Raw genomic sequence first — 27372 nt, 5'->3', positions numbered from 1 at the left:
CCCTCCCGGAGCAAATCCTTGAAGGGAAATGCAGAGTTGCAGGTAGATTCGAATCGAACTCATCGCTACTGTTGGATCCGTGATTTTTAGAGTATTATGTTTTCCAATAACTACACGGAGGCTGTAACTTAACAATCAACAGGTGTTTACTGGAGTAGGGTAGTCTCAAGACTGGGAGTACAGAGGCATGCTCAAAGCTTATATACAGGTGTGGTCACTGCCGGTACTACAGTATACAGGAGCTGTAAAAGTAGTTCTCTCTTAAAGGTACATACAGTACACCTCCCATGTCAGCGTGTCCACAGCGCCTGGTCTGCAATCAAGACCTCCATAATCAGCACCGGTGAAGAGACACTCGGTTACTCAACCAGGAAGCACCAAGACTGGTTCGACAAGAACGACCAGGAGATGCAGGAGCTAATAAGCCGCAAGCACAAGGCAGTCCTGATTTGGAAACAGCAACACAACTCGAGAGCAAGAAAGCAGCTCTACAGACGCCTGAAGGCTGAGGTCCAACAAAAAACTCGTGATGTAAAGAACAGATGGTGGGTGGAGAAAGCGCAGGAGATCCAGCAGCTAGTTGACAATCATGATGTGCGTGGATTTTTTAGCGCAGTCAAGACCATCTACGGCCCAAGCACCCAAAGCCCTACCCCACTGCAGTCCAAGAACGGAGAGGTACTCATCAAGGACAGAGAGGAAGTCAGTGCCCGCTGGAAGGTGCACTTCAAAGACTTCCTTAACTGAGATCTGTCTTTGACACGAGTGTCCTCAACTCCATCCCGCAGCATGCTATGTGCCACCACCTCAGCACAAACGCAGCCCAGTATGATGTTGAAAAGGCCATACTACAACTGAAGAACAACAAGGTCTCAGGCAAAGATGGAATCCCCGCCGAGGCACTAAAGCATGATGGAGAAGCACTATTGGTGTGAATACATGAACTCATTTCTCTTATTTGGAAGGAACAGAGCATGCCAGGGGGTCTCAGAGATGACATAACTGTGACCATCTTCAAGAAAGGTGACAATCCGATTGTGGTAATTACAGAGGAGTTTCCCTGCCGGCTGCCACAGGGAAAGTCATTGCAATAATCCTCCTCAATCGCATTCTCCCAGTGGCTGAAGAGCTCCTCCCAGAGTCGCAATGCAGATTCTGCCCACTAAGGGACACAATGGATATGATCTTCACCTCGCATTAAATACAAGAGAAATGCACCACCCAGCATACACTTGCCCATTATATAACTACCCGTTATACACCCCGCCTGTTATACACCCGCCTGCTATACAATCATCCATTACACACTCGCCTGTTATGCACACGGTCCGTTATACTTATAAAATTCTAACAGGACTAGACAGACTAGATGCAGTAAGGATGTTCCCGATGATCGGGGAGTCCAGAACCAGGGGTCACAGACTAAGGATAAGGGGTAGGCCATTTAGGACAGAGATGAGGAGGAATTTCTTCACCCAGAGAGTGGTGAATCTGTGGAATTCTCTACCACAGAAGGCAGTAAAGGCCAATTCATTAAATATATTCAAGAAGGAGTTGGATATATTTCTTAAGGCTGAAGGGGTCAAAGGATATGGGGAGATAGCGGGGACAGGGTACTGATTTTGGATGATCAGCCATGATCTCATTGTATGGCAGAGCAGGCTCGAGGGGCCGAATGGCCTACTCCTGCTCCTATCGTCTATGTTTCTGTTACACCCAGCCCCTTATACATCCCGCCCGCTATACAATCGCCCATTACACACTTACCTGTTATACAACCCGCCCGTTATACACCCAGCCCATTATACACCTACCCGCTATACAATCGCCCGTTACATACTCACCCGTTATACTCCTGACTGTTATACACCTGCCCATTATACATGAATTGGAGGGGAGGATGGAGGGGAGGGAAGTGGGATGAGGAGAGGAGAGTGGATTGGAGGGGGAGGCAGGAGGAGAGGGGAGGGGGGATGAGGAGGAGTAGATTGGAGGGGGAGGCAGGAGGAGAGGGGAGGGAGTTGAGGGGGAGTGGATTGGGGGGGAGGCAGGATGAGAGGGGAGGGATTTGAAGAGGGGGAGAGGATTGAAGGGGACAGGAGGAGAGGGGAGGAGGGGGAGTGGATTGGAGGGGGAGGCAGGAGTAGAGGGGAGCGAGTTGAGGAGGGGGTGTGGATTGGAGGGGGAGGCAGGAGGAGAGGGGAGGGAGTTGAGGAGGTGATGTTGATTGGAGGGGGCAGGAGGGAAGGGGAGGGTGGATGAGAAGGAATGGATTGGAGGGGGACTGGATTGGAGGGGGAGGCAGGAGGAGAGGGGAGGGATTTGAGGAGGGGGAGTAGATTGGAGGGGGGCAGGAGGAGAGGGAGGGAGTTGAGGAGGAGGAGTGAATTGGAGGGGGGCAGGAGGAGAGGGGAGGGAGGAGGGGGAGTGGATTGGAGGGGAGGCAGGAGGAGAGGAGGGGAGTTGAGGGGGAGTAAATTGGAGGTGGGGCAGGAGGAGAGGAGGGGAGTTGAGGAGGTGGAGTAGATTGGAAGTGGGGCAGGAGGAGAGGGGAGGGAGCTGAGGAGGGGGTAATTGATTGGAGGGGGAGGCAGGAGAGAAGAGGGGGGATGAGGAGGGTGAGTTGATTGGAGGGGGAGGCAGGAGGAGAGAGGAGGGGGGATGAGGAGGGGGAGTAGATTGGAGGGGGAGGCAGGAGGAGAGAGGAGGGGGGATGAGGAGGGGGTAGTGGATTAGTGGTGGGCAGGAGGAGAGGGGAGGGAGTTGAGGAGGTGAGTGAGGGGGAATGGGGAGGGGAGTGGGAAGGGGAGGGGCTCTCACAATCCTCCCCCTAAAGGAGACTTTTATTCGGAGTTTGCGTCGATCTGCTGCCGAAGTTACGACGAAGGAGCGGGAGAACCAGCACGGAAATTCAGCCCGGTTAATTTAGGTCCGTGGTTTAAATGCAAGTTGTTAAATTTGAAGCTGAGTTGAACCTTTACATCGATCAATGTGTTCGGTTCCAGTCCTGTGCCTCGCTCATTCTGTATAAAGTATCAGTTTTAATTTCCTGCTGTTAAATGTCATTTGTTGTTATGGGAAGAAAACCCTGAAGAACATTTTCTGATTGTTTTTCAGTTGAAAAATGGAGTCGATCAATATATCGATCACTACGAGTTCAAAGGCGGAAGGGTGTTACTGTATCTGGACAAGGTATTGATGGTTATAGAGTCATAGAGTCATAACAGCACAGAAAGAGGCTATTCGGCCCATCGAGTCCATGCTGGCTCTCTGTAGAGCAATCCAATCAGCCCCGCTGCCCCGCTCTATCCCTGTAGCTCTGCAGCCCTGCAAGATTATTTCCCTCATGTGCCTATCCAGACTCCCCTTGAAAACATTGAGGGCTAAAAATTGAGTAGCACACCAGACAAATTAGCGTCCCCGCGCTTGAAATTGAGTGGTTGCGCCCCAAGAGGGAAGCGGGGCGCTACTGGAAGCGCCCCGCATCCCTCTTGGGGCGCTGTGAGTCAATATTGCGGCGTTATGTGCCGCAGTGCCACACGTGCCGCAGTATTGTAGGCCTTCATCCCCTTCTTAAAGGGGAGGGGCTTTGTGCAGCGCGACCTGGGGCCCAGCTGGGCCCCCCGGGGATCGGGAGTGCAGGCAAAAGAGCCTGGCACTCAAGAGAAGTGCCGGGCTCTTGGAGCGCAGCCAGCACTCCACAGGGGGAGGGCGCGGGCGCGGGGGAGGGTGTTTCAGGAGGTCTGGGATGGGAGCGCAGGCTGGTGCTGGCAGGCGGCCAGCAACAAAAATGGCCGCCCCGCACTTCGCCTTTAAATTGCGCCTCCCCTGTTCGTCTCCCTCAAGCTCGACACCACATTCAACAAATAAGGATCTCCTTGATTTTATATTTAATGTAGACTTTCCGATTTGGGCGCATATGGCGATTCGGTATAAATTACGCCCAAAATTGCGCCCGTTTTGAAAAGTGTTGGGCCATATAGTCCGATGCCTATGGGTGTGTACGAGCTGTGTACACACCCGTAGGGACATCGGAAATGCCAGTTTCAGGCATGCGAAGTGCATGCACTGAAAACCAGCATTTCTTGACAGATCCTCCGCCTGCCCGAGAGAAAGGCCTCTGCGGGGGGAGAGTTCCGCTTTCTGCAGAACCTCCGCCCGCTGAAAACACTTAGAAATCTTATACCAGGTAAAAGCAGGTGTAAGGCCAGCTTTTACCAACATAAGAGTTGAAAAAAAGTTATAAAAAATGTTTTCACTCATTTACTCATTTAAAAATACTTTTAAAAAGGTAAGTTTATTTTTAGCCCCGTAAAAAACTTTAATAATTTTTTTCCAAAAATTAAATTTTTGTTTAAAATATTTAATTTATTGTCATTTCAACTCATTTTAAAAATGTGATGGTTGTAAAAAATATATTTAATGTTTTACTGTGTTTTTGGGGTGATCTCCATTCATATATTTGACAGGTCTGTCTGACAAGTATATGAAGGGAGATTCCCTTCTCCTATTGGCTCCCCATGGTCCATGTGATCCCAGCGGTGCTTGCGAACTGCCTTCACCCCTGGGATACGTGGGCCCTGCACATTTCGAGGAGCGGAAGTGTCTGGACCCCGGGAGCCCTCCGGTAAGTTCATAGATTTTTTGCAGATCGGAGACTTCAGCACGCAGCAAGCCTCCGATCGGAAAATACGGGCCGTTATGTTTTCCCCGAGTTTGCGTTCAAACTCATTTGCATATCGGCGCAATGTTTTAAAACGTAATTTAAAAGAAAATGTTTTAGAATATCCCTCGATATATTTAAGTGTCGTAACTTGGGTGCAGTTTGATTCATACAGCTGAAATTGGGATTATCACAAAAAATAAGCGTTTTAAATCACAGTGTCAATCTACCACCTGTGAGTAAGCTGATTTTAAATTACTTTTAGAAACTACAGAAAACTACTATCAGTTTAGATTGGGGTACACAAATCAGTTCCTTAATAAATTAAAAGAAAATCATTCAAACCTTTCTAAATGCAGGTATTAATGGTCTTGCGCCCAATAGATCCAGTTTAATTTTAAGAGCTTCCTCGAAGGCCTGCAAATGGGCGCAATTATTGGAAACTCGCCATGGTGATTAATTCATCGTGCGGGGCATGGCCAGTGTTGTGAGCGTGACATTTTTAAATCAAGCGCAAGAGATCACAGAAACTCGCATTGCACTGAGAGCCATTTGCATTTAACAGTCCGCAATCTTTTGTGCCGGTTACGCTGATATCGGGGGAATTGCGTGGGAAGAAACAGCGGAAACTCCAGTCGGGTATCTTTTATTGCCCAGCTTTTCCTCTGCTGTCTTATTGTTTCTGTTCTTCTTCAGGTCCGTGTGGGGAAAGAATGTGTTGTGTTTGCGACGAAACAGGTTGTTCCAATGGGCTTAGTGCAGCCGGCCACCGCCACCCTTTATGATTTTTATAACCCAAGTAAGTAAGAACTCTCCTGAAGTTTGGCCCAAGATCCCATATGCTTTGTTAACCACTCTCTCTCAATATGTCCTGCCATCTTCAGGGACCTATGCACATTAACTCCCAGGTCCCTCTGTCTCTGCACACTCTTTAAAACTGTGCCATTAAGTGTATATTGTCTCTCCCTTTTCCTTGTGCCAAAATGCATCACCTCACACTTCTCTTTATTAAATTTCATCTGCTAATTCTGCTAGCCTTTCTATGTTCTGTTGCAGTCAATTGATATAATCATCACTGTTTGCCACACCCCCAAGTTTGGTGTCATCGGCAAATTTAGAAATACTACGCTGTATTCCAATATCCAGGTCATTTATATATATCAGAAAAAGCAGTGGTCCCAGCACTGACCCTTGGGGAACACCACTGTATACCATCCTCCAGTCAGAAAAACAGCCATTTACCACAGCTCGCTGTTTTCTGTCCTTCAGCCAATTGCTTATGCAAGCTGCCACTGACCCACCTATTCCATGGACCTCAATTTTGTTAACCAGCCTTCTATGTGGTACTTTGTCAAACGCCTTCTTAAAATCCATGTAGACAACACCCATTGCATTCCCTTCATCAATCCTCTCTGTTACTTTATCAAAAAATTCAATTAGATTAGTCAAACACGATCTTCCTCTTAAACCCTTGTTGGCTCTCCTTAATTCGCTTAAATCTCTCCAAATGCCCGTTACTTTTTTACTTGATTATTGTTTCTAAAACTTTACCCACCACTGATGTTAAACTGACTGGCCTGTAGTTACTAGGATTGTCCTTACACCCCTTCTTGAACAATGGTGTCACATTTGCCACTTTCCAATCCTCAGCAACTCCCCCACATTTAGGGAAGATTGGAAAATTATGGCAAGCCATTCCACTATCTCTTCCCCCAATTCCCTTAGCAACCTGGGATGCAAGCCATCTGGACCAGGTGACTTATCCATTCTAAGCATACCCAGCCTTTCTAGTACATCCTGTCTATCAATTATCACCCCTTCCATTGCTTCTGCCTTTTCCACTTCTACCAATATTTTGTCAGCATCCACCTCCTTAGTAAACACCGAAACAAAGTACTCATTGAGTATACTAGCCTTGCCCTGCGCCTCTAAACATATATCACCTTATTTGTCCCTAATAGGCCCCACCCCGCCTCTTACCACCCACTTACTGTTGACTTGCCGGTAGAAGATTTTTGGGTTCCCTTTTATGTTAACCGCCATTCTACTCTCATATTCTCTCTTTGCCAATCTTATTTTCATTTTCACTTCCCCTCTCAACTTACTGTATTTTGTCTGGTTTTCCCTTGAAGAATTCACCTGAAATTTATCATACAACCTCTTTTTTTGTTTCTTCATCTTCTCTACCTCCCTTGTCATCCAAGGAGACCTCACTTTGGTTCCCTTACCCTTCCCTCTTGTTGGAATGTACCTAGCCTGTACTTGCAACATCTCCTCCTTAAAGATCACCCATTGTTCCGTTACAGTTTTTCCTGTCAGTCTTTGGTTCCATTTTACCCTGGCTAGAGGGCAGATGAGGAAATTGTTTGATTTTACACAGCGAGTTGTTTTGGTCTGGAATCTGTATTGATTTGTACGTGGGTTCAATGATGACACATTCATGAAAGAGAATGACTTTTTAACTAAAGTATGTTCAACTCTGTTAACAGCATTACAGGAGACACCATCTTAGAGATCAATCTAAAACGAAACCAAAACTAAACTGCTTGTCTCTCACATGCCCTCTGCTGGTCAGGCATAAATAATCAATCAGGCAAATATGCTGGTAAGGCATAAATAATCAAACAGGCAAATACCATCACTATTTGCTGATATCATTACATCTCCCTTTCTTAAAACAAAAGTATTTTACTTTTATCTAACAACATGTTTTCTTGGTATTACTCTGCATTTTAACTGTAACACTTAATGAACTTACATTATCATTATCATGATCAAGGTTTTTTAACCTTGTTTTGTGTGTTCACATGAAATATGTAAATACACTAGAACTTGAAGAAAGAATAAGATAACATTACTTCCTTCTATAACAAGAGTCCTTAAACTTGCTCAATGAGTCTCTCAGGAGGCTTCACGCGTCTTGAGGATTTTCTGATTGATTGTCCTTGAATCTGAGTTGTTGCCTCAGATGATGGTTTCTCAGCTGTGTGATCAGGTTGTTCAACAGTATCAGTCTTTTGACTTGCTGTGTGATCAGGTTGTTCAACAGTATCAGTCTTTTGACCTGCTGTGGCTGGTCCCATGAGAAGATCCCGACGATTTCTTCTCAGAACAGCACCCTCATCTGCCTGAATGGTGTATGATCTTGGTTGCACTTCACTCAGGACAGTTCCTTCTGAGTCCATATGTTTGTTTTGTCTTTGAACCTTACTTGGTCACCAGTGTGGAGTTCAGGTAGGATTTGTGTTCCTCTGTCATAGTAGTACTTTTGCTTTTCTTTCTGTTGTTCTTTGAACTTCCTCACTTTCTCCCCCTCTTGTTTTCAGGAGGTTCTCCGGGATGGGTAGGTTTGACCTTAGTAGATGTTCCATAAGGAGTTGGGCTGGTGAAATACCACACTCGAGCGGCGTTGTGCGGTATACAAGCATGCTCTGGTAGAAGTCAGTTCCACTGTCTCTTGCCTTGTACATCAGTCTTTTCACTGTCTGGACCGATTTTTCCACTAGTCCATTGGACTGTGGAAAGTGAGGACTTGACGTTGTGTGGACAAAGTCCCACTCTTTGGCAAAGTGTCAGAAACTTGCATTGTAAAACTGGGGTCCGTTGTCTGTGAAGACCTCGCTTGCCACGCCATGTCTGGAGAATATGGCTTTCATACATGTTATCACAGCATCTGCAGTGGTGGTGTGCAGTCTACAAACCTCTGGATACAGGGAGTAATAGTCTGTGACTACAAGATAGTCCTTCCCTTGACATACGAATAGGTCAGCGCCTACCTTCTGGTAAGGTCTGTCTGGCGCTGGGTGTGGCTTTAGTGGTTCTACCGGATTGCTTGCTCAATATTTCAGGCATATTGTGCAGTTTGACACCTCATTTGTCACATCTTGGTTGATTCGTGGCCAGTATATCACCTCTCGTGCTCTTTTCTTACACTTTTCGATTCCCATATGTCCTCCATGGATCCTTTTTAGCATCTCTTTTCTCAGACTCTTTGGGATAACTATTTTACTTCCTTTGTAGATGATGTCTTCGACCAGTGATAGTTCCACCCTGCAGTTCCAGTACTCTGCCATGTCAGGTGAGCAGTCTTGCTTCATGTTGGGCCATCCATCCAAGATGCTTTTTGTTAAGTCTGTGGGTTGAATTGTAAATAATACACAGACTCCACGATTGACAAAATAAAACAGGTCTTTACTATTCAGAGGTTCGGGCGATTCTGCCCTAGTTAACGTATCACAACCCTTATATACTGGTGTGGTCACTATCGGTATTACAGTATACATGAGCCAACAAATAGTGCCACCCTAAAGTAGTGCTCTTTAAGGCGAATGGTTACATTCTATAGTTCCCTTAAAGGTAAACGGTTACATACACAACACTCCTCCCTTTTTAGCTTATTACTTACAGAATCCCCTTTAAACATACAATCTTCAACTTCATATAAACAGTTTACAGATATACTCTTGATGGAGTCAACATCATATAACTTCATGTTTAACATAACATAATAACATATATAACTTCATGTCAAAACAGATCACAGATTCAGTCTCTGCGGAAAACAGTTCACATTGCTGAAGTGACTCATTCAATAGTCCTTACAGATCACAGATTCAGTCTCTGCGGAAAACAGTTCACATTGCTGAAGTGACTCATTCAATAGTCCTTCCATGGATTTAACAGTTTGAACTTCCGAACTGATTTGGCTCCGTTCGGAGGGACCACGTGTGTGATCTGGTAGAGGTGATAATGGTGCAGATGGATCATCTTCTGTTTCGACTTTTCCTTTTTCTGCTTCTTGGAGACTCTCTGGGCTCCACTGTCAGCTGCCAGCTGCCTGCGCAGTTCCTCCTTCTCTGCCTCCTGTTTCCGTCATAGAGCCAGCTTCACCCGATGTTCCGTAGACTTTTGGTGCTCCTCCATGATTTCTGCACTTTGGGAGTCGAATTTACAAGCTGGGCAGGACAGGACATCGCAATATTCGGTGTAGTCCACCAGGTCATGGTAATATTCGGTGTCGTCCTGAGCTAGGCCAGCGAGAGGGTCGTCTATTTCCTCCATACCCAGCTGGACGTTAGCCAGCTCTTGTTCCAAATCCAGACATCTTTCCTGAAGAGACTTCTTCATGTGTACCTCTTCATCCAGCTTTTTCTGGGCTTTCAGCAAGTCGTTTACTAATGACCTCATTTGTGATTTTAATACTTCAACTTCCTTTGGAGATTGATTGATCGGACTATTCAATCCCTCTACCGGAGCAGCTGTTTCAGTGGTCTGTTGTTCTACATTGACGTGAGTCAGCGTACTTTTGGTATCCAAGGGTTGCTCTGCTGCCATCTTCTCAGTCTGTGTTGCAACCTCAGCTATTTCCATAACTTTTGAGAGCTCCAAACCCCTCTCCTCTTCCACCACTAATGTTTCATCTATGGATGGAATCTTTACCGATGAGGCAGCCTTGGCCTGGAGCTCATCAAACATTTCCTGCAGCCTTTGGACTTCTTGCTCATGTTCAACCTTTAGTTGTTCATACGCTTCTACTGAAACTAGCTTTTCGGGGGTTGCCGAGTTAATCCCCTCCAGAATTGTAGCCTGGGCCTGTCCATACTGTTCTTTCAACTTCTCACACTCTGCTTGTAAGGAGTCGTAAAGAAGGACTGGAATAAAATCCTGGCTTCCTGAAGATTCCTCTGCAATTGTTTTTTTTGCAATTTCCTGTTGGAGTTCCAACATCCTTTGCTTAGCTTCTTTCAGTTTCGCCTCAATAATCCCCTCTCGCAACATGTCCACATTATTCACATCAGGTAAAGAAGCGTTTCTCTTTTCCATGTCCAAGATTTTTTCTGCATCTCCAGAGAGCACACTGCGATTCAACTTCTCTTAACCTTGCCTGCACTAGCTCCGTCTCTAATTGCAGAACAAAATCCTCAGTGTAGTGTGATTTGCCCTTCTGCTGTATCTCTAGATCATGCAAATATTCTAACTCCTGAACATCATAAGGGAGATGTGATCGGTAATTGGTCACGATGGCTCTATGGTCGCTCTCTGCTTGAGCCAGTAGGTTCTGTTGTCTTTCCAGCCTCTCCCATTCGGTGTCATAGAACTTTTTCATTGTTTTCATCTCTTGTACGAGGCGGTAACTTAATTGTTCTAATTGTTGTTGTACTTTGAAATAACGTTGAGTTCGAGCCCGGTGTTCCTCCGTAATGCATATGTCTGTAACTTGAACAGACTCAGAATTCTCTGTCTTTATGCACGCCATCGATTTTCCAACCTTAGTCCGTGAGTTCATGTTAACCTTGTTTTTCATACGTAAGCTGGACTTATCGTCTTCTGGCTCGGAGTCTGAGCTGCTTGTCTGCACCGAGTCCTCACTCGTCATTGCTTGTAGGTAGTGCCATTCCATGTCTATTTTCTGCATCCACTCCCGCCCTAGGAATGGTGGTCCTCCCTCTGGTAATACGTACAGATACATTCGTGGGTTTTCTTTGCCCCTATCTCTCACTTTGACTCGTATTTTTCCCATGGGGTATACATTATGCCCGTGTATGTCTGTAATACGAATTTGGTATTTCTTAAGGGTATGTGAGAGAACAGCCGGTGATACTCCTTTTGGTTGATGACTGATACAGCTGATCCCGTGTCCAGCTCCATTCGTACCTGGACTCCCGCTATTTTTAGTGTGACCCAGATCATCTGCAGATCAGTTACTTTACCCACATTGTGGATTCTCAGACTATCCAGCTCCTGGCTGTTTGGGTCTGAGTCTGAATTTTGTTCGTCTGAACTTTTATCAGCCACCTGATGTACCTTGTTGTACTTTCCTTGTGGTGGTGGCTTCCTTTGCTTGTTGGTCTTCTTTCCGGACCTGCATACCTTCGCGATGTGACCCAGTTTGCCACATTTCCTGCACTCCTGGTTCTTAAACCAGCACTGATTCTGGTCGTGCGTTGTCTTTCCACAACGGTAGCATTTGGAAGTGCTTGCAGTAATTTGGTCCACCCCGAGTGCCGCCGCCTTTTGCTGCATTTCCGCCGTTCCTTTCACTGCGGCTTCGTGTGATGAAGCTATGAGGACAGCCCTGTCCAGTGTGAGGTCATTTTCTTCCAGAAGTTGCTTCTGCGTTCCTTCTTTGGCCAAGCCGCATACGAACTTGTCCCGCAGCGCCTCTGTCAAATTCCCTCCAAACTGGCAGTATTTCGCTAGCTTACGCAGTTCGACTAAGTATTCCGCATTGCTTTCATCTTGCCTCTGGGTTCTGGCGTAAAATTTAAATCGTTCAGCCAGCATCAACGGTGTGGGGTTCAAGTGATCCTTCAACACTGTTACGATCTCTTCGAAAGTCTGGTCCACTGGTTTAACTGGTGCTATTAGATGTTTCAAAAGCCCGTATGTTTTTGCTCCCATCGAATTTAACAAAGTTATTGCCTTGTCGTCATCCTCAATTTCGTTGGCTACGCAATATATTTCTATGCGTTCCACATACGTGGCCCAGTCTTCTATTTCAGCATTAAAATCATTAATATTTCCTCGCTTAGGCATCTTCTTCTCTTTTCGAGTACAGTACAAGTATTTCTTTACTTATTATTAATTTTCTTCTCTTCTTGAGAACAACACAAGTATTGCTTTACTTATTCTTATTTTTCCTCTCTTCTTGAGAACACACCAGCCTTTCTGAAAATTCTAATTAATTTTCTAAGATGGCGGTTTCCCGCTTCTGTCTTCTTCCCCAGCGGTTTTCCCGCGAAAAATGGCGGCTTTCCCGCGCTTCTCTCTCCCCCCGCCCACTTCAATGGCGGTTTTCCCGTGCTTGACGGTCTTCACCCGTCCCCCGACGCTGTCTTTCAGCCCGAGTGCGGCCCTTATCAGCGGATGCGATCGATGGCCCGGCTGCGCCTCGCACTTGAAAGCGGCCCGGCCCTTATCAGTGCTTGCGATCGATGGCCCGGCTGCGCCTCGCACTCCAAAGCCCTTATCTCCCGATCGCGATCGATGGCCCGCGCTGTGCACCGCGGCTCTCGCGCCTTCAATTTCTGCAGCCACTGCCCTTTCAGCCCGAGTGCGGCCCTTATCGGTGGTTGCGATCGATGGCCCGGCTGCGCCCCTCACTTCAAAGCGGCCCGGCCCTTATCTGCCGATCGAGCACTTGTACCTCTGTCTTCCCAGCCCTGTTTCTTCTGCACTCCAGTTTTCAGTCGCTGATGGAGGCTGCAGGGTCCTAATGCCTGTCGCTTCCAGTAGGGTGGTGAGGATTGAAACCTCTCTTCAACGTCCTGTCTTTGGATGAAGCCGCCGTGGAATAACTGCCGCAGGGTTCGAATCTGACTCGTCGCCAGTGTTAAGTCTGTGGGTTGTATTGTAAATAATACGCAGACTCCACGATTAACAAAATAAAACAGGTCTTTACTATTCAGAGGTTCGGGCGATTCTGCCCTAGTTAACGTATCACAACCCTTATATACTGGTGTGGTCACTCGGTATTACAGTATACATGAGCCAACAAATAATGCCACCCTAAAGTAGTGCTCTTAAAGGCGAACGGTTACATTCTATAGTTCCCTTAAAGGTAAACGGTTACATACACAACACTTTTCCTCAGTCTTCTCAGTGTTTCATCTTTGTTTGTCTCAGTCTTTATGAGCTCCATTTTTGCATCTGCTATGGGCAGTGCACTTGTGATCATGTCCACATAGGCGTTCACTTTATCATCCATTTTTTGGTGTTTGCGGGCTCACTTGGGTGAACAGCTCTGGACAACGTGTCTGCTGTACACATCAGCTTACCCGGTGTGTATGCAACATTCAGTGTATAACGTTGCAGCCTGATCATCATTCTTTGTATTCTAAGCGGACAGCTATTTAGTGGCTTTTGGAACAATGCAATCAAGGGCTTATGGTCAGTCTCTACACTGATTGCTTGTCCTGACACAAACTGGTGAAATCTTTCACAGGCGTATGTGATGCTGAGCAGCTCCTTTTCAATTTGAGCATATCGCGTCTCTCTGTCTGTCATTGAGCGCGATGCATATGCAATAGTTTGCCAGTAGTCATATTTTTGCAGAAGAACGGCACCGAGCCCACTCTGTGATGCATCTGATGATATCTTGATGGGTCTCGCTGGGTCTTAAAACCTCAGAACTGGTTCCTCTGTGAGCAGTTTCTTTAGATCGCTCCATGACTTCTCATGCTCATGATTCCATTCCCATTCTATGTTCTTTTCAGTTAGTCTTCTCAGTGGCGCCATCTTTTCTGAGAGGTTGGATATGAGTTTACCCATGTAGTTGATCATTCCATTAAAACTCTGCACGTCCTTTTTGCATTGTGGCTTTGGCATATTCTCAATGGCGGACACCTTTCTGGGATGTGGTCTGATGCCCTCACCGCTAAGGATATCTCCCACGAATGTCAGTTCTGTCACCCCGAGCTGGCATTTCTCTCTATTCAGCTTCAGGTTTGTTTTCCTTGTTGCTTCCAGCACTTTTTTCAGTCTCTCGTCGTGTTCCGTTCTCGTGGTTCCCCATACTATGATGTCATCCATTGATGTATCAACTCCCTCCAGGTGCTCATAAATCATATGGATAGTTTTGTGATACACTTCAGGAGCTGAGGCAATGCCAAATGGTAACCTTAGGAATCTGTATCTGCCAAATGGACTGTTGAACGTGCACAGTTTTGAACTTGCCTCGTCCAATTTCATCAGCCAAAATCCTGATGATGCATCTAACTTGCTGAAATACTTTGCATTTGCAAACTGTGCCATGATTTCCTCACGTGTAGGAAGCTTGAAGTGCTCTCTCTTTATTGCTCTGTTTAGATCTCTTGGATCCAGGCAAATTCTGAGCTTTCCATTCTTTTTGTCCACAACGACGAGGGAACTCATCCACTCAGTTGGCTCATCTATCTTCTGAATCACGTTCAGGCTTTCCATCCTGTCCAACTCTGCCTTCAGTTGCTTTTGAAGAGCAAACGGAACTTTTCTGCAAGGATGTATGACCGTTGGCATACTTTTATCTACTCTGATCGTGTGTTCTCCTGGAATGCAGCCTAGACCCTGAAATAGGTCGTTGTACTCTTTCATGAGTTCATCATAGACTGTCTCTCCTTCGCTTTCCACAACGAGGACTCTCTTCACCAGGTTCAGTCTCTCACAGGCTTTTAAACCTAGTATGGCCTGCACATCCTTTGGCACCACGATGAGTGCTAGTGTGTGCTCTCTGTCCTTGTGTGTCACTTTGACAATGCATCTTCCTTTCACTGGTATATCAGTACCTGAGTATCCTGTCACTTTTACTTTTATTCCATGTATCTTTGGTCTGGGTCTAATTTTCATAAAATCAGTCTCTGATATCACATTAACTTGTGCTCCAGTATCCAATTTAAATGGAATGTGTATGTCATTCACTTTTAGTGTCAACGTCCAGTCGCTTTTTTCTTTTTTTTTTCAGACACAACATCTACATAAAACTCCTCTATCTCGCTTTCATCTACTGTATGGACCTTGCTTTGTTGCGCTTGGTTCTTACAGCAACGGGCATAATGGTTGTTTTTGTTGCAACTATTGCATGTTTTACCATATGCTGGACACTTTTTTGGTGGATGCTGTGTACTGCATCGACTACATGGCTTTCGATTGTCCCTTTCATTTTTGTTCACTGGCCACGCCTCTTTTTTCACATTGGCGCTCTTTTTGTTAAACGGTTTGTGTCCGTTCTTACTCACTGCATCCACGTTGCAGCTAATGTCACTGAACAGCTCCTTTGCCTGCGACTTCACAGTCTCTGTTGCCCTACACAGTGCTATGGCTTTTCCCAGGTCTAGATCTTGCTCTCTTAGCAGTCTTTCCCTTAGACCATTATCTGGAATACCACACACCAGTCTGTCTTTTATCAGCGAGTCTGTCAGTCCCCCAAATTCACATGTTTTGCTTCGGTTTCTCAGTTCAGTCACATACTGATCAATAGTTTCTCCCGTTTTCTGTACACATGTGAAAAATCTATGCCTCTCAAACATCACATTACGTTTAGGTATGCAGTAGGCCTCAAACTGTTCCATTATTTTATCCAACTTCATTTTGTCTCCCTCAGCAGCGAATGTGAAGTTATTATACACCTCCAGCGCTTCATCACCCACGACTTGTAAGAACACTGTCGCTTTCATTTTATCACTTTTATCATCAGCTCCGATTGCTGATTAATACAACTCCAAACGTTGTTTGAACCTTCTCCAATTTTCAGCCACATTACCTGTCAACTGAAGCTTCGCCAGTGGGTGTAAACCTTCCATTTTTCACTTTGTTAGCTATTTTCCAATGGTAAGTAACGATGTTCTCTTTTGGCATGCTAATATGTGGAGAGCTGATTTAACTTCAGATTTTTCCTCTTCATCTCTTTCAATCTCTTCTGACACCATGTATCAATTTGTATGTGGGTTCAATGACGACACATTCATGAAAGAGAATGACTTTTTATCTAAAGTATGTTCAACTCTGTTAACAGCATTACAGGAGACACCATCTTAGAGATCCATCTAAAACGATACCAAAACTAAACTGCTTGTTTCTCACATGCCCTCTGCTGGTCAGGCATAAATAATCAATCAGGCAAATATGCTGGTAAGGCATAAATAATCAAACAGGCAAATACCATCACTATTTGCTGATATCATTACAGAATCCACTGACTAAAAAGTCGGTGGAAGCAGACTGAATAGTAACTTTCACAAGGGAATTAGATAAACACTTGAAGGGGAGAACATTTCAATGGCTACAGGGAACTAATTGGATGGCTCTTTCAAAGAGCCAGCACAGGCACGATGGGCCGAATGGCCTCCTTCTGTGCTGTATGATTCTACGATTCTATGTGACCATGTTGCAATAGTGTGTGACTTGATGCGGGAAAGGAGAGGAGCTTGGAGCTGATGATGATTTATATTTGCATGTTCGTTGCTATTGTTTCCAAATGTTCACTTTTGATTTTTGCTTTAATTGTTTCAAAATATCTGAGCATTCTGCATGAACCGCTTTACGTGTCTGCTGCGGCTCAGTGTCTCTCACCTCTGAGTCAGAAGGTTATCGGTTCAAGACCCACGCACGAGGCTTGAACACAAATTCCATGCTGATGATCCAGTGCGGCACTAAGCGAGTGCTGCCCTGTCAGAGGTGCCTCTTTCAGATGAGACGTTGAACTCGTGGATGTAAACAATTTAATGACACTACTCGAAGAAGAGCGAAGGAGCTCTCCCCAGTGTCCTGGTCAATATTTGCCCCTTAATTAACATAACCAAACAGGTCGTTATCATATTGTTGTTTGTTGGGCTTTGCAAACTGGCAGCCATGTTTTCTACATCATCGTGATTATTTCTACGGTGTTCTGGTCCCTCTGCATATTCGGTCCCGTTTGGTGCTGCATCTGCGCACTCATCGTACATGCGCATTGAATCTGGTCGCGCATGTGCAGCAGCAAACAGTGTGGTTGGCCGTGGCCTGCACCACCACGCTTTCCTCGGCTGGGGGCAGTGAAGGTCAGGGTATTGCTTGGGTGGAGTAGAGGATATTGAAGGGGCGGTGGAGAAGATTGAAGGGAGGAGAGAGGACCAAAGCGTGGAAGAGAGGATCGAAGGGTAGAGAGGCAGAAGAGGGGATCGAAGGAGGAAGATGATTGAAGGGTAGAGAGGGAGGAGAGAGGATCGAAGGGGGGAAAGAGGATTGAAGGGTAGAGAGGGAGGAGAGGGGATCGAAGGGGGAAAGAGAATTGAAGGGTAGAGAGGGAAGAGGGGGGATTGAAGGGGGAAAGAGGATTGAAGGGTAGAGAGGGAGGAGAGGGGATCAAAGGGGGAAGAGGATTGAAGGGTAGAGAGGGAGGAGAGGGGATTGAAGGGGGAAAGAGGATTGAAGGGTAGAGAGGGAGGAGAGGGGAATCGAAGGGGGAAAGAGGATTGAAGGGGAGAGAGGAGAGGGGATCAAAGGAGAGAGAGGAGCTTGGCGAGTAGGGAGAGGAGCTTGGAGAGGGGGAGCAGGGCAGGAACTCGGGCAGTGGGTGCGGGGAGCTGGTGAAGGGCAAGAGCTCGGGGGCGGGGGGAAAGGTCAGGAACACAGGGAGAGAATTTCAGGAATTTGTTGTGGGGGGTGCACTGTGAGAACAGTGGGGAGGGGGGAAGAACGTGATCCAGATCTAAAGGAGGGTGGCATGAGAGCAAGAATGTGCACCAGATTGTAAGATAGATCACGTTCTCCCACACTCTGTTAGGCCTGGATCACATTCTTCTACCTCCACCCGCTTTACACCTGCACCACGTTCTCCCTCTCCTCCCCTCCCAGACCGCAGCAGTTCAAGATGGCAGCTCGCTACCACCGTCTCAAGGGCAACTGGGGATGGGCAATAAATAAATACATTTTAAAAAATGAGAGCATATTCTGTGTTGGTCCTACCAACATGCATAACATTACAGTGTGTGTTATTTGCCTGACTCAACTATTCCAATTTTCTCCTGGCCAGCCTCCCATCTTCCGCCCTCAATGAACCTGAGCTCATCCAACACTCTGCTGCCCGTATCCTAACACGCAGCAAGTCCCATTCACCCATCACCCCTGCGCTCGTTGGCTACATTGGCTCATGGCCCACCAACAACACTACCGCTAAGCTGTGCGACCACACAGCTGTCTGAGGTCCCACGCAGGCTGTTTACCAGCATTTGAATGAGAGATTTTGCAAATGCATGCAATTTTGAATGGGCTGCACTGCCCGTTAAAGGGACCTCGCAACCTCAAATAAAATTAGGACAAACATTGTCCACCAACACCTTGATTTTAGAATTCTCACCCTCATCTTAAAATCCCTCCATGGCCTCACCCCTTCCTATCTGAACTCGGCAGTGTGAGTGCTGTGAGTGCTCCTAGCCCGGGAGTTTGAGCCTTGTCTGTTCTCTGAAAGCAGTAGTGTTAGCGCTGTGTGCTCTGGAGCCTGGCTGTCACAACGAATGGATCAAATTACACATTGCCAAGACCTTGATTATTCTCCAGCAGGCAGGATCTAGTTACACATTTCGGACAAACTGCTGGGTGTGTCTTGTCCTGCAGGGGACCAATCAGAAATCTGGTCTTGTCCTCCAAGCGACCAATCAGAACTTTGGTGTTGCAAATAGACACGACTTTCCTACAAGAGTGACTAAAATTGAAAAGTACTTCATTGGCTGTAAAGCACTTTGAGACATCCTGAGGTCATGAAAGCCGCTAAATGAATGCAATGTTTTTGTTTCTAATCTGGGTTTCCTGTATTGTGAAAGCTATTATCTGTAGTAGATGATGTGCTCAGTGCAGGATGAAAGCATTACATGGAGCTCTGTTTGTTTTATTGTTGTGACTTTAGGCATTAGCTGCACCATATCTTACAACGCTCCTGAACGGAATGCAATGGTCTCGAGGCTCTGCGACAATGAAATTTGTACTTGTGCTGAAGGTGCGTTCTGTGTAGGCCGTAACTCGAAATGAATACCCTGCTCAGGTAACTTCTCCTTTCTTTTCCCCTGACGGTGATGTTTCAGGGCAGACCTTGTAATGTGGGGCTGCTGATGGCAGACTGAAAATGGCAAATGATGCCTTTAGAAAGAGAAAGATTAAATCTTGCAGCAATCCTGCAGTGCCGGAGTGTGTCCTTAAAGGGTCAGATGCTCAGTCGAGCAGTAGTCCAGAGAGGGCGGCGATTCTTATGCAGGAGAGGAGCTGGGATAAAATTACTAAGATATTTGTCTAAATTCTAATCAGTATAATGAAACTCCAAACTGAATATATCAATAAATAAGAAATCACTCATATGTTTAGTCTGAACAAATATCAAAAACTACTGCAGATACAAAGAGTGTTACAGCCCAGAATTTAGGTAATATAAGTTTGATTAATATAGTATGAGGTTAGGGACAAAGTTTTAATGTGTTGATATGAAAACACTCTTGTATTAAAAGTCATTAGCCCAGTTGAAATGAATGCGTTAGTACAAAATAATGGATAACGTCATTTCATCTGAACAGATTAAGTGATCCAACACTAATATGGTGCAGCATAATTGCTAGGGCAATATAATTATCGGTATCTCTATCTATCTATCTATCTATCTATCTATCTATCTATCTATCTATCGCTATCTATCTATCTCTCTATCTCTCTCTATCTCTATCTCTCCATCTATCTCTATCTCTATGTCTATCTCTATCTCTCCCTCTATCTCTATCTCTATCTCTCCATCTATCTCTTGTTCTATCTCTCCATCCATCTCTTGTTCTATCTCTCCATATCTATCTCTCTCTCTCCCTATCTATTTCCCTACCGATCTATCTCTCATATTTTTGGTTTTTCAATTCTGTCACCACATGTTCTGCCATTAATCATAAATTTCCTCTAATCGGCGTGCATTTTGCATAACGTTTTTAAACGAGAAAAGTGTTTAAACTGTTTGTTTGTTAAACACATCACACCAGGTCCCTGTCCTGGAATGAAACATGTTATATCCGGGGAAGTGAATGGATCGGCTTGGATTGATTTTGCCTGTTACAGTCCAATTGTGGATTTCGGTATGTGTAGCTCACACACGTGTTATCTCCAATATTTCTGTTCAATGGATTATCAAGCTTGGTAAACAGTTCCTTCTTGGCGTCCCTTGGATTGAGATAGGGCTGCTTAATTGACGTTTAGTTTTATTTATTGTACCGTGTATATTTGTTTGTGTGAGGACCGATATAAACACAATCTGTAATAAGATTACTAAAGCAAAACACTGGAAATCTGAAATAAGAACAGGAAATGCTGGAAATACTCAGCAGGTCAGGCAACATCTGTGAAGGGAGAAACAGAGTTCACGTTTCAGGTCGAAAGATGCTGCCTGACCTGCTGAGTATTTTCAGCATTTTCTGCTCAATAAGATTAGCTGGACTGATTGCTCGGGAGACACACTTCCAAGTTGATGTCAGCTGTACAGTATCGGTAGAGGAATGAAAGGAACTGTTGCATTGCTCGATTTTCCTTTCAGACCCTAACTTAGCAATTCCGTGCTGTCCTGCCCATGTCAACTTTCCGCAGAATAACATAGAAAGTTGAATAGCATCGAATGTATAGCACAGAAACAGGCCATTGGTGCAACTAGTCTATCCCGGTGTTTACGCTCCACACGAGCCTCCTCCTATCTTACTGCATTGCAGCCTATCAACATATCCTTCCATTCCTTTCTCCCTCGTGTTTATCCAGCTTCTCCTTAAATGTATTGATGTTATTCCCCTCAACTACTCCTCCTGGTAGCGAGTTCCACATTCTAACCATTCCAAGAAGTTTCTCCTGAATTACCAATTGGATTTATTGGTGACTATTTGATTTATTTATGGCCCCTAGTTTTGAGTGTTTGGACTAAGTCAACATTTGCAACAGAAGCTTTTGTTTATTCTACAAACTGGCTTTTAGATTGGCAGCGGTGAGGGGGGAGAGGTGAAATGAGTCTCTAAAATCCAATTGTCCTAGTCTCGAGATATCTTCACTCTTTCTCAAAGATCCTTGTTTAAACATATTCATTTCTGATCCATCAAACAAGCGAGAGATATTGGTTGAGGAAAGAAGGACGGCTAGTTTACATGTGAAACGTCCTGGTCTTTATCAACTGGGCCCGTGGGATCATTCACCTGCAGGAGTGACCAGGGTGGCAATGGGAAGCAGGACATCCAATCATCATGGAGATCTCCCTGGGGTAGAGTGACTTTGTGCGATAGTGTGAAATGGCTGGTAGCAAATCGACAGCCAGTTTTACACCTCTCCCAATTGCAAGGATTGGCTTGAGGTGAATAGCATAGATCCCTTTAAGGGGAAGCTCGATAAACACATGAGTGAGAAAGGAATAGGAGGATATGTTGATGGGGTTAGAAGAAGAAGGGTGGGAGGAGGTTCGTGTGGAGCATAAACACCAGCCCAGATATGTTGGGCCGAATGGCCTGTTTCTGTGCTGCACATTCTCTGTAGTTCAATCAGTGTCAGCCGTGACACACTTGCCTTTAAGTCAAAGGTTGGGTTCAAGCCCCACTCCAGAGTACAGAAAGCTAGGCTGACAATCCAGTACAGTAATGAAGGAGGGCTGCATTGTCAGAGGTGCAGTCATTTGGAGGAGACGTTTAACCGAGGCCCTCGCAGGTGGACGTAAAAGATCCCATGGCACTATTTCAAAGAAGAGCACGGGCGTTCTCCCCAGTGTCCTGGCCAATATTTATCCTTCAGTCACTGTCCCTAAAACAGATGAGCTGGTCATTTACACATTGCTGTTTGTGTGCGCAAATGGACTGCCTCGTTTCCTACATTACAACAGTGACTACACTTCAAAAGTACTTCATTGGCTGTGAAGCGCTTTGGGAAGTCCTGAGGTCATGTAAGGTGTGATAGAAATACAAGTTCTTTTTTTATTTTTCTTTTCTATGCTTTTTATTTCCATTGACTTCAACTGAATGGAAAATGGAGGAATTGTTGAAGCTGTGAAGTATTTGTCACCTATTTTAATTCTGGGGATAAAGCTTGCATCCTCTTAATACCGCACTGGCTTATCAGCCACATTGAGGGGTGAATTTCCCTAGGGTTTTCCGGCTGGAGTGAGGTAACTCTGCTGTGGAAAGATATCATCATTTGATTGAGGGGGGTTCTGGAGTGAGACTTTAGCTCAGTGGCAATATCCCCACCCCGCCCTCCCCCTCTCAGTCAGAAGGTGCAGGGTTTGAACCCCACTCCAGCCAGTCCCAGGGAGTGAAGACTGGAGCTCGGGCGGGATACTCACATCTGTTGATGTGTGGGTGACACCCCTTCCCTCCCCAACTATCAGCTGGTATAACGATGGTTGCGGCTGTGGGAGGAGTGCTCACACCGTGGCCTGTCAGACTGTAAATCAGCCTGAGAATCCTCCCCCTACTCCTCGGTGGGCTCCAGGGGAAAGAGTGAGAAGATATGACACACAACAACCAGGGGTTTCCTGACTCTCCTGTCGAGGTTACGTGGAGGAGCAGAAGGATCATTGGTGGAAATTCACCCTCTCGTTACATTTCTAATGTATTCTTTCTCCAAATTGCTTTGCAGCCTATACAGTGAGAGTTCTGAACAGAACCACAGCCGGGTACTTTGATAAATATCTCGTGTCTATCACCAGCATTCTCAAAATGAGCAGTGAGTATTGTTTTGAAGCGGGGTTCCTGGTTCAATCGGACGTTACTGAGAAACAGCTGTGAGATGATAACACGAGGTGTGTTGGTAGATTTCGAACACAGCGTTCTTGCCCATGTGTCTATGACTGCAGGACCATAACAGCAGAAGAATTAGGAGCAGGAGTAGGCCATATGGCCCCTCGTGCCTGCTCCGCCAGTTAATAAGATCATGGCTGATCTTCCACCTCAACTCGACATTCCCACCCAATCTCCATATGCCCTGATTCCCCTAGAGTCCAAAAATCTGTCTATCTCAGCGTTAAATACACTCAAAGACTCAGCATTCACAGCCCATTGGAGTGGAGCATTCCAAAGATTCACAACCCTCTGAGTGAAGACATTCCTCCTCAGCCTTAAATGGCTGATCCCTTATCCTGAGAATATGCCCCCTGTAAGAACATAAGCATTAGGAGCTGAGTAGGCCGTATAGCCCTTCGAGCGTGCTCCGCCATTCAATAGATCATGGCTGATCTTCGAATTCAACTCCACTTTCCTGCCTGATCTCCTTATCCCTTGATTTCCCTAAAGTCCAAAAATCTATTTGGCTCAGATTTGAATATACACAACGATTCAGCATGCACGGCCCTTTGGGGAAGAGAATTCCAAAGATTCACAATCCTTGAGTGAACAAATCCCTCCTCATCTCAGTCTTAAGTGGTGGATCCATTATCCTGAAACTATGCCCCCTAGTTCTTGAATCTCCAGCCAGGGGAAACACCCGCTCAGCATCTACTCTGTCAATCCCCCTCAGAATCTTGTATATTTCAATGAGATCACCTCTCACTCTTCTAAACCCCAGAGAGTAGAGGCCCATTCTGCTCAATTTCTCCGCATAGGACAACCCTCCCATCCCAGGGATGAATCTAGTGACCCTTCATTGCACCACCTCTAAGGCGAGTATGCTCTTTCTGAGATAAGGAGACCAAAACTGTGCACAGTACTCCAGGTGTGGTGTCACCAAAGCCCTATAGAATTGTAGCAAGGCTTCCTTACTCTTGTACTCCAATCCCCTTGCAATAAAGGCCAACATGCCATTTGCCTTCCTTATTGCTGGTTGTACCTACCTGCTAACTTTCTGTGTTTCCTGTATGAGGACACCCAAATTACTTTGAACACCAACGTTTAATAGTTTCACACCATTTGAAATTTTTCTGGTTTTCTATTCTTCCTACCAAAGTGAATAACTACATCACCCACCTTATTGCCCACTCACTTAACCTGTCTCGATCCCTTTGCAGGCTCTTTGTGTCCTCCTCACAGCTTACTTTCCCACCTAGCTTTGTATCATCAGTAAAGTTGGATACATTACAATCAGTCCCTTCATCTAAGTCATTAATATAAATTGCATATAGCTGACTCCCAAGTACTGATGCTTGCAGAAGCCTACTAGTTACAGCCTCCCAACCAGAAAATGACCCGTTTTTCCTTACTGTTTTCTGTGCATTAATCAATCCTCTATTCATGCTAATATTTTACCCCAACACCATGAGCCCTTATCTTGCATAACAACCTTTCATGTGGAACCTTATCGAATGCCTTTTGGAAATACAAATATACTACTTTCACTGGTACCTCTTCATCTACCCTGCTAGTTACATACTCAAAAAACTCTTAACATATTTGCTAAACACGATTTCACTTTCATAAAACCATGTTGACTCTGCCTAATCATATTATGGTTTTCTAAGTGCCCTGTTTCCTTAACAATGGATTCCAGCATTTTCCTGACAACTGATATCAGGCTAACTAGCCTGTAGTTCCAGATTTTCTCTCTCCCTCCTTTCTTGAATAGCGGGGTTATAATTGCTACCTTCCAATCCGCTGCGACTATTCTAGAATCTAGGGAATTTTGGAAGATCACAACCAATGCATCCATTGTCTCTGCACCACCTCTTTAGAACCCTAGGATGTAGGTCATCAGGTCCAAAGGATCTGTTAGCTTTTAGTTCCATTAGTTTCTCAAGTACCTTTTTCTCTAGTGTTCTAAATTACTTTAAGTTCCTCACTCTCATTATCCCCTTGGTTCCCCAGTATTTTTGAAAGCTTTTTCTATCTTCTACTGTGAAGACGGATACAAAATATTTGTTTAGCGTCTCTGCCATTTCCTTATTTCCCATTATAATTTTGCCTGTCGCAGCCTCTAAGGAACCAATGTTTTCCTTTGCTACCCTCTTCCTTTTTTATATATATATAGAAGTTCTTACAATCTGTTTTTGTCTTTCTTGCTATTTTACTCTCATATTCTATTTTCTCCATTTTTATCAAGATTTTGGTCATGCTTTGATGTATCCATTTTTTGGTCATTCTTTGCTGAATATACTTGAACACTAACAAGGCTTTTAGTGATAACATCATTGTGATGATGTTTACCACTTGTACAATCAAAACATTGCTTTAGTTTTACTTCAGTTAACACAACCTATTTGTGATTATTGTCATGTACAATGTTGGCAAATTTACTTTGCCCTCACTCCCGTATGGCACAACCAGCATCATCCTTCGCTTGAAGTTGGGGAAACTTTTTTATTGCGTTCTCCCAAGATCATGACCCAACCAGTCAACATTAAATTCTGGACAATCCCAAGAGGCTGGCTCGTTTTTCTAAACTTCATCCCTTCTCATTGTATCCAGACTGATAAAGGTTATTGTAGCCTTCATCCCAATGCTGATCTTCTGAACCCATATCCTCCCCGACCCCATATCCACCGCGACCCCATATCCAACCCGGCCCCATATCCTCCCCGGCCCCATATCCTCCCTGGCCCCATCTCCTCCTCGGCCACATATCCTCTCTGGCCCCATATCCTCCCTGGGTCCCATATCCTCCCTGACCTCATATCCTCCCTGACCTCATATCCTCCCTGACCCCATATCCTATCAGACCACATATCCTATCAGACCACATATCTTCTCTGACCTCATATCCTCTCCGAACCCATATCCACTCCAACCCTGTAGCCTATCTGAGCCCATAAACTTTCTGAACCCATATCCTCTGTGATCCATATCCTCTCTGACCTCATATCCTCTCCCACCTCATATCCTCTCCAATCACATATCCTCTCTGACCCCAAATCCTCTCTGACCCCATATTCAATCCAACCCATAGTCTCTCCGAGCTGATAGTCTATCTGAACACATATCCTCTCTGATTGCATTCTCTCCAACCCATGTCCTCTACAACCACGTAGACCCTCTGAACCCAAATCTTCTCAATCGCTAAGACAGTTTTTTTCTTTATCTGTGATGTCACTCATCTCTGCAATTAACTGACCTGACCTGCCACAGAAATCCTGGGAGTTGCCTCTTTTACTTACGGACCTCATTTGTCAGGTTGTTCTGCTTCTGCTGAGCAGCTCACAATGTCCCTCCAATTCACAGCTCACAAATTCCGTAAAATTCCCTGCTCACAATCCCCATCAAATTCACTGCTCTTAATCTCCTTCCAATTCCTTGCTCAGAATCTCCCTCCAATTCACTGATCACAAATTCCATAAAATTCCCTGCTCACAATCTCCCTCCAGTTCACTGCTTACAATCTCATTCCAATTCCCTGCTCACAAACTCACTCCAATCCTCTGCTCACAATCTCACTCCAATCCTCTGCTCACAATCTCCCTCCATTTCCCAGTTCACAATTTCCCTCCAATTCCCTGCTCACAATCTCCCTCCAATCCACTTCTCACAATCTCCCTCCAGTTCCCAGTTCACAATTTCCCTCCAATTCACTGTTCACAATCTCCCTCCAATTCACTGTTCACAACCTCACTCCAATCCTGTGCTCACAATCTCCTTCCAGTTCACTGCTCACAATCTCCCTCCAATTCCAAGCTCACAATCTCCCTCCAATTCACAGCTCACAATCTCCCTCCAATTCCCTGCTCACAATCTCCCTCCAATCCACTTCTCACAATCTCCCTCCAGTTCCCAGTTCACAATTTCCCTCCAATTCCCTGCTCACAATCTCCCTCCAATCCACTGCTCACAATCTCCCTCCAGTTCCCAGTTCACAATCTCCCTCCAATTCCCTGCTCACAATCTCCCTCCAATTCACTGCTCACAATCTCCCTCCAATTCCCTGCTCACAATCTCCCTCCAGTTCCGAGTTCAAAATCTCCGTCCAATTCACTGTTCACAATCTCCCTCCAATTCACTGTTCACAACCTCATTCCAATCCTCTGCTCACAATCTCCTTCCAGTACACTGCTCACGATCTCCCTCCAATTCCCAGCTCACAATCTCCCTCCAATTCACGGCTCACAATCTCCCTCCAATTCCCTGCTCACAATCTCCCTCCAATTCTCTCCTCAAAATCTCCCTCCAATTCCCTGCTCACAATCTCCCTCCAATTCACTGCTCAAATCTCCCTCCAATTCACTGCTCACAATCTCCCTCCAATTCACTGCTCACAATCTCCCTCCAAATCCCAGCTCACAATCTCCCTCCAATTCATTGTTCACAATCTTCCTCCAATTCACTGCTCACAATCTCCCTCCAATTCACTAC

General features: G+C 45.4%; 2 protein-coding genes across 2 annotated transcripts in view; both read left to right on the top strand.

Moving 5' to 3' along the window:
- LOC147095684 (complement C4-like) overlaps positions 1-20282 on the top strand; it is a 39484-nt gene extending 19202 nt beyond the window's left edge. Inside the window, exons 4-7 of the mRNA XM_085974167.1 lie at positions 3118-3192; positions 5360-5462; positions 19020-19109; positions 20125-20282. Of these exons, the coding sequence (XP_085830293.1) occupies positions 3118-3192; positions 5360-5462; positions 19020-19109; positions 20125-20282 (426 nt within the window). The remainder of the gene's footprint in view (positions 1-3117; positions 3193-5359; positions 5463-19019; positions 19110-20124) is intronic.
- The window catches only part of LOC147095683 (complement C4-like), a 623807-nt gene that overhangs the window by 589721 nt on the left and 6714 nt on the right, over positions 1-27372 (top strand). Inside the window, exon 39 of the mRNA XM_085974724.1 lies at positions 22742-22828. Within this exon, the coding sequence (XP_085830850.1) occupies positions 22742-22828 (87 nt within the window). The remainder of the gene's footprint in view (positions 1-22741; positions 22829-27372) is intronic.

This window comes from Somniosus microcephalus, unplaced genomic scaffold (assembly GCF_052327205.1).
Source record: "Somniosus microcephalus isolate GS21.2 unplaced genomic scaffold, FLI_Smic_1.0 unresolved_chr1, whole genome shotgun sequence".
NCBI lineage: Eukaryota > Metazoa > Chordata > Chondrichthyes > Squaliformes > Somniosidae > Somniosus > Somniosus microcephalus.
Note: the sequence above shows the minus strand (reverse complement) of the source record. Positions and strands in the feature narration are given on the sequence as shown.